The following is a 12,486-nucleotide window of genomic DNA, read 5'->3' as shown; positions in this document are numbered from 1 at the left end:
AAAAAGATTTTATTAAGCCATACGTTTTCTAATGAGAGCTCTTGGCTTTTTAGAAGAAAGAATTTTGCTTTGTAAATTTTGTCATAAAACCGGTATAGATTTTATATTAGTGTTCTCTCTCCAGTTGATATCTCCAGTGTAAATAACACGTCAGTGACAGAACTAAGGGCAAGCTGGTAGGGGTAGAATGCGTGTGTGACTCTCTGTGTGTGTATGCATGCATATTTATATACATACCTATATATGACATTTATTTGTGACATAACTGAAATTAGTGACACCGGTGTATGCTAAAGTCACAAATGTTAGAATTTACTCATAAAGAAATTTTGTTAATAGATATGCTTATTAATGTAATCACAGATAGATTTACATAAAGTAAAATAATCTTGAACTTTTTTGTTTATAATTGCACATTTTAAAAACCTTTAAATTTGTTAAATTTTTAGTCTGCTTTTTTTCTAAAATCAGTTACAAGTTCAAAGTATATATTACAGAAGCATTCATTTTATAACTTTGTAGCAACAGGTTAACTGAAGAAAAATCTGTCAAATTTGGCAGTGGTTCAGAAAATATGTGAACCTGTCACTGTAAGCAGTCTCAAAGGGCGAAATGCTTTACAGGAGCTAATTAACCTTAGAAAATAATTACACAAATATGCAAATGTTGTTTAGATAATTCCATGTGTTATCAGCTCAGGTAGTCCATCATAAATGCAGACCTTGCAATGCCTAGGTAGTAGAATCTGGCATAGTTGATAAGGCTTTGGTTACTACATCACTTCTGTTTGGCTTTTAACGATTAATGATGGCAAGAGTACATCAGGAAATTCAACCTGTACTCTGAATACAGTAGAATTCCACAGTGTAAATTTCCCATGCATTCTGCCACCAGCAGACTCTAATGGATTTACTTCTTGTCTTTTCATGCACTTTGTACATTTGCATATTCTGAAATCATCCAGCTTGAATCAAGTTACTTAATACAAAATGCACTCTAATATGAAATTCATAGAGAAACCCATAGAATAGATTTAGTATGTTTGTATTTCTGTAATTGAGGCATATTAGAAAGTCTTTCCTATTGAAATCTGTTAAGTCTCAAAATACACTGCTGGTAATGTACACTGTTTGGATTATGGTTTATAAATAATAATTGTGGACACAATGTGAACTGTGAGTTGGAATAACACAAATTTGTCTTGGAATAGCATCACCACATTTATAATATTGGAATTTTAGTATGTATTCTTAGTAATGTAATATTCCAGAAGTCTATATTTAAAACTACTCTTAGTTTATTAATTCCTGTGTTTAACTGTTGTAGAAGGCTGCAAATATTTGGCAGAATTTGCTAAATCCTAAAATGATGGGAATCGAGCTCAACTAAACACTGTAAATAGTACAAAGACTTAATTCTATGAAAGCCTTGGGAAATAGTCACATATGAAAGCCAAGTTTTTTTATAGCTAAGGTGTATCTCCTTTATATTGGGGGGTTTTTTAAGTAATATTTTGAATAAAACTATTTTTTAATTGTATATCCCTAGTCCTTCAAGAGTGGAATTCACATAACATCATTAGCCCTTTTGAGATGACTTGGTGTCACTATTGTTATTGTCAGCTATTTTGCTTTAAATATAGCACTGCCCTTAAGTTTCTCAGTAGCAATACTCATGGTCTCGGACTATGCCCTCTATGTGCTCTTCTAATTGTCATAGTTTTTGTTTCTTCATTTACTATCATACTTTCATCTATCACTTGATACTCTTAAATGTATTTGAAATAACCCTTCTCATTTGCTGCTTGTAAATGCACAGTGGATTCAACCAGATCTTAAAATTTGTTAGCTATGAAGGCTTGCATGCTAACTTCCCCCAAGAGGCCATCAGGAATCACTCAGTAGTATTTCTGATTTTGTTGTTGTTGTTCTTTGTTTTATTATAAAAAGCATGCACTTTGTAGAAACTTTGGACATTTCAGAAAAGTGTAAAGAAGCTGAAAAATAGAAAATACCATAATGTTACCATCTATAGGCATCTTAGCTGCTTTTAATCATTTGCTTTGGTTCCTTCTTTTGAAGAGCCTTTTTCAAGCTTCTTATACTACATATAAAATCAGATGAGCTGCATGTATTACATTACAAACTTATGGAATAGCTATATAATACTTCTTTAGATAGATAAACTATAATTTGTTTAAATATTTATTTTTGGTTATTGGATTTTATGCCTTATCCAAATTTTTGCTGTTATATATAAGACAGTGGTGAACATCTTTTTATTTTCATTTATTTATTTTTCCATTTTTATGTTAGATTCAGGGGTACACATGCATGTTAATTACATGGACATATTGTGTAGTGGTGGGGATAGTGGTGAGAATATCTTTGAGCATCAGTCTTTTGCCACATTCCAGATTATTAGATGCTAGATTCCTGAATTGGAGTGTAAATACTTCTTCGTGTTGATTATTGAAATATTCTCCCTCCATAATATTTTGTCTACATTGTCATTGTCAATAACACTAGCATTGTTAATCATTTTTGAGTGCCTGTAGCATTCCTTGTATTTATAGTTTTAATTTAAAAGATAATCTATCTTCAAGTTGGTTACATTCTAGAAGGAAGGAAAACTGACTTGACAGAAAAATAGAAAGAAATAGAAGAAATAAAGAAATAGAGAAGAACCAATGAAATGGTATAGGATTCAGATTCAGCTTCAATGGCTGATGGTAAAGCTGGCAGGTAACCTTGAGCCAACAATATTTGCAGTAGTTTAAACATAGGCATGTTGATAATGCAAAGTAAATAGTTATAAGACACTGTGGGTCAGAGATTAATAAACAATCCTTTCTGCTTCTGCTAGAGATTCTGACCTTCAGTTGACTTTCTACTACTTTTTCCCTGGAAGCCTGATACAGTGTTAGGTTGGGTTTCCTAGATAACACATTTTTTTTTTTTTTTTTTTTTTTTTGTGTTGGAGTCTCACTCTGTCGCCCAGACTGGAGTGCAGTGGTCGCTGCTGGCCACCGCAGCCTTGGCCTGCTGGGCTCTGGGGATCCTTCCGCCTCAGCCTTCCAAGTCGCTGGAACTACAGGTGTGTGCTACCACACCCGGCTGATTTTTTTATTTATTGTAGATATGAGATCTCACCAAGTTGCCCAGGTGGGTCTTGAACCCGCGGGCTCAGGCAATCCACTCACCTCGGCCTCCCAAAGTGCTGGGATTACAGGCTGAGCCACCGAGCCTGGCCGATAACACATTTTGAAACGGAGGTTTGCAGGTAGGAAGATTATTGTGGAGTTTTTTTGGAGGGGATCAGTACCTGGAGGGAAGTGGAAAAACTAGAATTGGGCAGGAGTTGAACTGCAATGTGGTCACAGCAAAGGCCTCAGCTTACTCCATGGTAATCTCCGGATCTGGGATGTCTTTTCAGAAATGATCTGCCTTAGGCAAGAGACCAGAGGAATTATAACCTTAGGCAAGGTAGCTTTCTTTGACTGAGGGCAATTTCTAGAGAGTGCCTCAGCTATGGCTTTCTTCTGCTACCAACATTCCCTCAGCTCAGAAAATGAGTCCCTTGTAATTGAAGGGGTTCTGGGCAGTACACTACAGGATCCACTCTAATTAGATGGTTCTAGGCCACATTGCCTATAGTAGAAGTCTTTAACTAACATCTTCTCTGAATCAACCTTTCTAGCCTTCCCTTTCACTATTTCCAGGGACTGTATGCAGCAGGCAAATCTGGATGACACATTAGTAGTCTGAAAGCCCCAGACACAACTTTATTGTGCACTCTGGTCTGGTATCATGTGGGTAATGCAGCTCAGATTAGGCAAAGCCTGAAGGCAGAGGGCAGTTCGGTGATCTCTATATATTCGATGATGAAGTTTATAATTCTTTATGGTAAACTTCATTGAGGTTAGTAGGCATTAGAATGGACAGTATCATAGCTGGATCTTCTGTGAGAGTAGTGACTCTTGTAACTGGGCATATCTCTCATGGAAAGAAATCTTGGTGCCTGTGAAGTTATTGCAAGAGATATTGACTTCTGTGGGGTATACGATTTTAAGGCAGGATAAGTCTTACATCTGCCCAGAGTGTGTCTGATTCCCTCACTGCTAAGTTAGCACCACATGGTCCAAAGATAGTATCTCCTAGAAGGCTGTGTGGGCTGCTACAAGAATTGTTGCGAGGTTGCCACTGATGCTGTCCTGCTGGCAAGCTTGATTCCTACCCTGTATCTTTTTGAGTCAATGGATATCAAGTGTGGCCCAGAATAGTCTTATGAGTTTGATAGTTTAGTTGAGCCTATAAGACCTCCTTGTGGATTTTGCAGACTTTTTTTTTTTTTTCAGTTGGGTCTCACTTTACACAATGTTTGGAATCAAAATCTAAAGCTAAAGGATAATATGACCTTAGAGTGAGGCTGAAGATATTTAAGTACTTGAGACATATGGAAACTTGAGATTTCTCTTTCCCATTTTCTGACAGATATTGTCTCCATAGACTATGGAGGAAAAGACTCAGCTATAGTACTAATCTCTGTAAACAGTAGCCTTTATATGTAAACTGTAGAAAGATCTGTTGGTTCTTAGCCCTCCTTTAGTCAGATGGGCCATTTGGGCCTAGCTGACAGTTTCCCTCAAATCCTGAGTCACAAAGTTTGCTCATTCTTTCTTTCCCCTTCTTTCCCATTCACTCTGCTACCACGTGGAGGAGAACTGTAGCCTTTATCATCTAACATATAGAGATTATTGAACTGCCCTCTGCCTTCAGGTTTGCTTAATCTGAGCTGCATCACGCATATGATCCCAGATTGGATTCCATGACAGAGTCTTGTCTAGGGTTTTCAGGCTATTAATGTGTCATTCAGATTTGCCTGGAGCACACAGTCCCTGGAAATAGTGACTGGGAAGGCTAGAAAGGTCAATTTAGACCTGTTAGCTGAGATTTCCAGTTATTTTGAAGTCAAAGGGAGCCATTTCAGTAAATGACTTTTTTAGTAGGAAAGTGGCTTGATTAGAGTAAGGCTTCAGGCAGATTGATCTGGTAACACAGTAAGGGGAAAAACTAGAAGAAATTAGACTGGTTAAGAGCCTATTATAAGAGGACCTAAACTGAGGTGGGAATGGAAAGAATGAGACAGCATCCCACCAGCCTAAAGGAAGAACTGGTGACTGAGAAGAAAGCGGGGAGAACTTCACTGAGGTCAGATGGTATGGATTTATTATATAGACACTTTGGACTTGGTGTCAAGATAGTCCAACAGGAATAGGTAACTAATAGGCAAACTAATACATACTACTTCTTAAGTCTTTGTTTGATACCTCTATGCAATTTCAAACTTATTAAAGCCTAGGATCATGACATTCTTCTTATCATCCTTCCACTTCCACTTCCAGCATAGGGTTTAATAAGGACAGAGTTACCGAATCTAAACATTTTTATCCCATCCATATAGCGAATGTTTAGGACCATCACAGGTATTTAAAATGGTTAGTTCTGCCAGCTATCAGTAGGTGGAAACTCTGTTAACTCTTTCTATGTTGTTTTTACATTTCTTTCATTGTAAGATATGAGTAGGGTGACCAGATATCCAGGTTTATGCTGGATAGTCCTAATCTGGACCCCTGTTCTCCCAGTACAATTACTGTTAGTATCTTTCTTCACTCTCAAAAGTTTGTACAGTAAATTCTATGACCGCCCTAGATGTATCTACAGAAAAGTGCTAAATATGTATAGTCAGTTTAAGGACTAACTGTAAAGAACACACGTGTATAACTACCACCCTGATCAAGAAATGGAACACTGCCAGCCACTAGATATCTGTTTCCTAGTCACAACTTCATCTCCCTTCCTTAGAATTAGCCACTATCCTCATGTTTATTGATAACCAGTTCCCTGTTTTTTAGATTAATTAAAACTAAATTGTCAAGGCCTAAAATCTCTACAAGGGTTTCCTTCCAATTATTTCATTCATTATATGTATCTTAAGTGTGGGCAATTTCATATTTATGCTACTAATAGATATCTTTGAAAGTATGTTTGAGCCGGACTTGGTGGCTCAGCCTGTAATCCCACGCTTTGGGAGGCTGAGGTGAGTAGATTACCTGAACCCACAGGTTCGAGACCCGCCTGGGCAACTTGGCGAGACCACATCTCTACAATAAATCAAAAAATTAGCTGGGCGTGGTAGTGCGCGCCTGTAGTTCCAGCTACTTGGAAGACTGAGGCGGAAGGATCACCGGAGCCCAGCAGGTCGAGGCTGCGGTGGCCGGGAGCGGCCACTGCACTCCAGTCTGGGTGACAGAGTGAGACTCCAACTGAAAAAAAAAAGGAAGAAAGTATGCTTGTATTTCGCATTTTAGTATATGACTACAATATAGTATAGCTTGTCAGCCTGAAGATAAGTGTTGCGTTTTTATTATTTATTTATTACACTCAGATTTAACGAACAAATTCTTGGCCTCAAGAATTGGATAATCTAATAATTCCTTCAGTGCAGTAATAAGAAACATGCACAAGATATTGTTAGAGGACTTTACCTAGCCCTTGGGGGAGTGATAGGGAAGTCTTTCTAGAGGAGGTGATGTCTCATTGGAGTACTGAAGACAAGTAGACATTATGTGGGGGAAGGTGGTTTGGGAAGCGAGGACAGAGCACAGAGATCATGTTCCAGACAAATGAAATCCAAAGACAAGAAAAATATGGCACAGTTAGGTTACTGCAAGTTTCTTCCTGCAACTGGAACACAGAGAATGTTCTCTGTGGTCTCTAAGGGAACAAAGGGATGTCTTTTGGGTCAAGGTATTTTGCAGGGCAAACATGACAGATACAATTCAAGGATACATAAAGCTAGATCATGAGGGATCTTGAATGTCAAACTGGGGACTCTCAACATCATGAGGGCAATGAGAAAACTTTGGAGGGTTCTATGCAGAGAGTGAGTCACTAGGCCACATGATCATATTTCTCACTACAAAGTTAGGGAGAGCATGTCAGTCCTAGAGACAGGAAAACTTAGCTGGAGATTGTTGTAGTCATCCACTTGTGAATTGATGGTAACTAGAGCTACTAACCCAGATGAAATGAGAATGGAGAGAAGTGGACAGATTTGAGATAGTGGGAGGCAGAATCAATAAGATTTGAGTGATTGATTATATAAAGAATTTGGGGGAGAGAGAAATAAAAGATGCCTCTCATATTTCATCTGGATGTGGGTGGCACAGACAGTGACACAGATTTGTGGAGAAAGTTTTCAGTACAGTGTTGGATTGGTTGAATTGCAAGTTTGTATGGTACATCCATAAGGAAGTATACATTAAGCAACTGACTTTGTAGCTCTAGAGAGGAATATTAGGGAAAAATGACTTCTATAAGGCAAGTGAAGCCATGCATATGGACCTTACTTAGTTAATTGCAAAATTTCTAAGATAGAAAATGTGAATAAATTGTGTTCATTGTCTAATATCCATGATATTCTTAGAAAATTAGTCTTTTAGTGTTAAGGCTTCTAAAAAATCTTTATATAAAACATTTTCATGATCTGTTTTAGTTCTTAGCAGTTTGTTTTTTGATCAGTATTATTTAGCTTTTAAATTTGCTTCAGCCTGTAATCCCGCACCTTTGGGAGGCTGAGGTGAGTGGATTGCCTGAGCCCGCGGGTTTGAGACCCTCCTGGGCAGGCGAGACCTCATCTCCACAATAAATCAAAAAATTAGCCGGGCATGGTAGTGCGCGCCTGTAATTCTGGCTACTTGGAAGGCTGAGGCGGAAGGATCGCCGGAGCACAGCAGGTCAAGGCTGCGGTGGCCAGGAGCGGCCACTGCACTCCAGTCCGGGCGACAGAGTGAGACTCCAACTCAAACAAACAAACAAACAAAAATTTGTTTGTTATTCACATTATCCACAATATGTGCCAGTTATATAAATAAATACAGCAAAAATGAAGCTATTAGAGAACTTTTGGAATTTAAATGAAGTATATTTATTTATTAGGATTAAGCAAGCAAGGATAAGTGTAAAAGTTCCTAAATTTATATATTTGAGTTTTCCCCGATTCTGGAAATATAGTATACAATATACAATACTATATATCTATAATACAATATGTGTATGCATGTATACCTTCAGAAAAAAGTACATTTAAATAATTTCAACAGCAAATACTTATTATTTATTTTTCCTTATTTTCAGCCTACAGAGATACTTAAAATCTTGTAAATCAAATAATTTATATGAATATATTAAAAATTTCCAAATCTAATTATAGGAATGTACCTATTTTTTTAGTGTGACTTTGATCACAAGACTACCATAATTTTTTGCTGTACAATCCCAGTGTACTTACTAATTTATGACAAGTCATCAAAAAGTTCATGGAAAATGCACATTATGAAAAAACTATGTATGGATTTCAAAAAAATATTTGCACCAAAATAAACTTATACTAACTTGTTATAACATGTCTGAACAGGATCTTTGTTCAAGGCACTAGGAAACATAAGACATAAGTTTGAAAAGAGCTCCTGTCCGAACAACATGAATTCTGCTAAAATTGAAGCGTGAACCAACATCAAATTTATGGTGAAACTTGGGTGGAAGAATGGCGAAATTTTTGATGCTTTACAAAAAGTTTAACGGGACAATGCCCCAAAGAAATGAGCAGTGTACAAATGAGTAATACATTTTATGAAGACTCAAGACAAAGTTGAAGATTAAGCCCATGGCAGCAGACCATCCACATCAATTTGCAAGGAAAAAAAAATGTATCTTGTTGGTACCCTAACTGAAGATTGACAGTTAACAACAGAAACACTAGCCAACACCACAGACTTCTCAACTTGTTCAGCTTACACAATTGTGACTGAAAAACTAAAATTGAGAAAACTTTCTACGTGGGTGCCAAAACCAATGCACTTAGATCAGCTGCAGATAAGATCAGAGTCTTCAGTGGTAATTTTAACCAAGTTAGGATCGAAATCCTGAAGCATTTCTTCAGAGAAATGTAACAGATAGAATATGGCAATGGCTACCAAGATGTGGAAGTGGTCCAGGCAGTCAGAGCAGAGGTCGTGGCAGTAGTTTCTGGGGTGCTCAAGGTATTTTGCTTGTTGACTTTCTGGAAGTCCAAAGAGCAATAACATCTGCTTACTATGAGAGTATTCTGAGAAAGCTAAAGCTTTAGCAGGGATAAAACACCCGGGAAAGCTTCCCCAGAGTGTCCTTCTTCAGCACAACAATGCTCCTGCTCATTCCTCTCATCAATGCTTGCAATTTTGCAAGAATTTTGGTAGAGAACATTAGGCATCCATCCTCTACTCCTGATTTGGCTCCTTCTGACTTTTTGCTTACCTAATCTTAAAAAGTCTTTAAAGAACACCTATTTTTCTTCAGTTAATAATGTAAAACAGACTGCATCGATGTGGTTAAATTCCCAGGACCCTCAGTTCTTTAGGAATGGGCTAAATGGCTCATATTGTTGTCTACAAAAGTGCATTGAACTTGATGGAGCTTATGTTGGGAGATAAAATTTATATTTTTATGCTTTAATTTCTATTTTTTGGCAAATTATTTGAAGTCTCATCTCTGACATAAATTTTCAATATAGTTCTTTTGTATTGTTTTTATTTTGAATGAGCTATAATTATCTTATATCTTATGCTATGTATGCATTTGTATAATTTAATTCTTGATTAACTATGATAATAATTAGGTACAGTATGTAATAGATGATATTTGTTTTCTTTATAGGAAAATGGTTCTCCTGAAGAACATGCAGTCTATGTTTGGGACCATTTTATAGCCCAATCTGCAGCTGAGAATGTATTTTTTGTTGCTCACAGCTATGGAGGACTTGCTTTTGTTGAACTGGTAAGTGCATTTTTAACTCTATTTTTAAATTCCAGTCTTCTTATAGGTTTATCCCTGCTACTCCCTTTTCTTGTTATCATTAAGTTATGTTATAAAAGATGAAGATAAAATATTTTGAGTAAATAATTATATGATGTTTGAGAAGAATAAACTAATTTGTTTAATGATGACAGAGCTTTTCAATGCCAACCAGAAAGCTGTGTTACCTGTTCCTTATTTACTTATTACTTTTAAGTTTCTACATTATAGTGCTAGTTTTTGTACATTTAATGATATTTGTTTCCTGTTTTATCTGTACACTATTGAAGCTTGTTATTTGTAAAGTGTTGAAAATTTCAAGAGACCCTATGAATATTTGAGAATATTTTTATAATTTTTAACTGACTTTTATCTCTACTCATTGGTATTTGATATTTGATCAGAATTTATATAATTTGTATTAAAACTCTCAGAAAGCCTCTCTCCCTTAATCTGCTTCTAACTAGAATACATTGCTTGGCCATAAAAATCTTTTCATTTCAAAATAATCTGACTCATGGAGTTAAGATTATGTGTACATGATAGAAAAAAATCTGAATTTTGTTTGTCTTATATGCAATATTACAAGTATCACAATCTTGAGCCAGTATTATGAATGTGTTATAACCATACTAAAAATGCACTAATGAAGAATTTGTGCCTCCATTTTCATGGCCCCTTGTGTCTCAGGAAAGTACTAATGTGTAATAAAATGACTTATTTTATAAAAATGCAATTAATAATTTTAAATCCAAATAAATCAAAGTGAACATTAAAAGGAGTACAGCATTGTCTAATTTTTATGTTTCCAGACTTTGATGCGTATTTCTCTTTGTCATGTAAATTCAATATATTTCTGTGGCCTTTGCAGCCACCCTGCACTTCTTACCCATGTGATTTATATATAAAATTGGTGGTGATACCTGACACCTGAGAATACTTTAGCTGACTTAAATTTGCAAATGCTTGTACTATCTTAAGATCAATAAATTGTTAAGTTAAATAGTTTATTTCCTAAATTGATTTCAGTTTTTAGGAATTATTGTCAACTACTTTTAACTCTGTTGAATTAATTTATTTATTTTTGATATATATAATAGATATCTTAAGATAGATCCTTAACACTAGTATGATGTACTTTTAAAATATGAATATTGTTTTTCAAATAATTCCTTTCAATCCCTACAGATATAGATATATAGCTATATAGATATATATATCTGTATCTCCATAGATATAGTTATATATAGCTTATTTTTTCTTTGTAAGCTGTTAAATTACTTAAAACATGAAATTTCTTGACTTGTAGAGTGACTTAAAATATGTCTGAAAGTCTGCAAGGCTAATCAAATTTCAGAGTTCTGTAAAGCATACATTCGCATTTTTTTTTTTACTTTAAGACAGTTTATAAAAACCTTTGCACACCAAGCTTGGAATGTAAGTGTATTTTGGACAGTTTTAAAAATGAACTTAAGATGCCAGGGTTAACAGATGACCAGTGTGTCAGTCCTATTTTGCCCGTCCTTCTTGTCACACACTGGTGGATATTTCTCCACTTTTGTTCCACTTTAATATAAAGCACACAGATGTTTCAGAACAAGACTTGACTTCTGACCTTGAGGCTATTAGGGTCAGGGTCCTCAGGGCCTGTGAAATTATCACAAGCTGAGCTAAAGTTTTTCTCCATCACAGGAAGTAACCAGTAAGTAAGAAGTTAAAAAGGAGCTTTGTCAGAGAGACAAGATGGTCTCAGTAAGGGTCAGCTTCTGTAGTCTGCTGTCTCTGCGGGAGGCACACGCATGGGAGGAGGAATATAATATAACCACTGGCACATCACATATCTGTCAGGCAACGGCAGGACTGAGAAGTCTATTTAATGTAATATACGTTGTTTAGGTTTTAAAATATTACTGGTGATTATCTCAACTTCTTATATTTGCTACTTTTTGTGAAATAACTTTGATTGGGATACGTAATGGAAGCATACAGATGGTGACAACTGAAGAAAGAGTGGTTCCTGATGTAATAAACTGAACTCCTCTGAGCAAATAACATTGTACACTGATGAGTTTTACATTAATTTTTTTTTACAAATTTGATTAATATGTTGAAGTCTACTGTGTTTGTTTCAAAAGCCCTTCTAAAATATAGCATTGTTAAAAAAACAATAAACATTGAAATGTTCTTAAACTTTTTGCTTCTGCCTAAAACTGAATAATATTTTTTCATATGCTCATCAATATTCTTAGGAAAAAAGTCATGGTGTTTAAAATGTTGACATTTATTCTATTAGTATTATTTGGCATAGTGTAACACATTAAACTGTTTTACAGGAATTCAAAATTGTGATATTAATTTTACAAGAAAGTAAATTGTGAAGATTAATATATAAATCTTAAATTATGGTTTCTTTTTTTCTCAGTAAGTTAGGAAGTTAAAAAGAGGCTTTGTCAGACTAGTTCTTTTGTACACATTGGACATTGGATTTCAGTAAAGTTTAAATTTTTTTAATTATCATAGAATTTTACTTCTGATTAAAGACTCCACACACACACATACTCACACATTTCTTAAGGAACAGTCTTAGTTTGTA

General features: G+C 35.6%; 1 protein-coding gene across 1 annotated transcript in view; it reads left to right on the top strand.

Moving 5' to 3' along the window:
• Positions 1-12,486, top strand: part of FAM172A (family with sequence similarity 172 member A) — a 197,818-nt gene that overhangs the window by 126,895 nt on the left and 58,437 nt on the right. Inside the window, exon 5 of the mRNA XM_021707472.1 lies at positions 9,756-9,875. Coding sequence (XP_021563147.1) covers positions 9,756-9,875 — 120 coding nt within the window. The remainder of the gene's footprint in view (positions 1-9,755; positions 9,876-12,486) is intronic.

Source organism: Carlito syrichta, unplaced genomic scaffold, assembly GCF_000164805.1.
Source record: "Carlito syrichta isolate Samal-C Ts95f unplaced genomic scaffold, Tarsius_syrichta-2.0.1 Scaffold118060, whole genome shotgun sequence".
NCBI lineage: Eukaryota > Metazoa > Chordata > Mammalia > Primates > Tarsiidae > Carlito > Carlito syrichta.
Note: the sequence above shows the minus strand (reverse complement) of the source record. Positions and strands in the feature narration are given on the sequence as shown.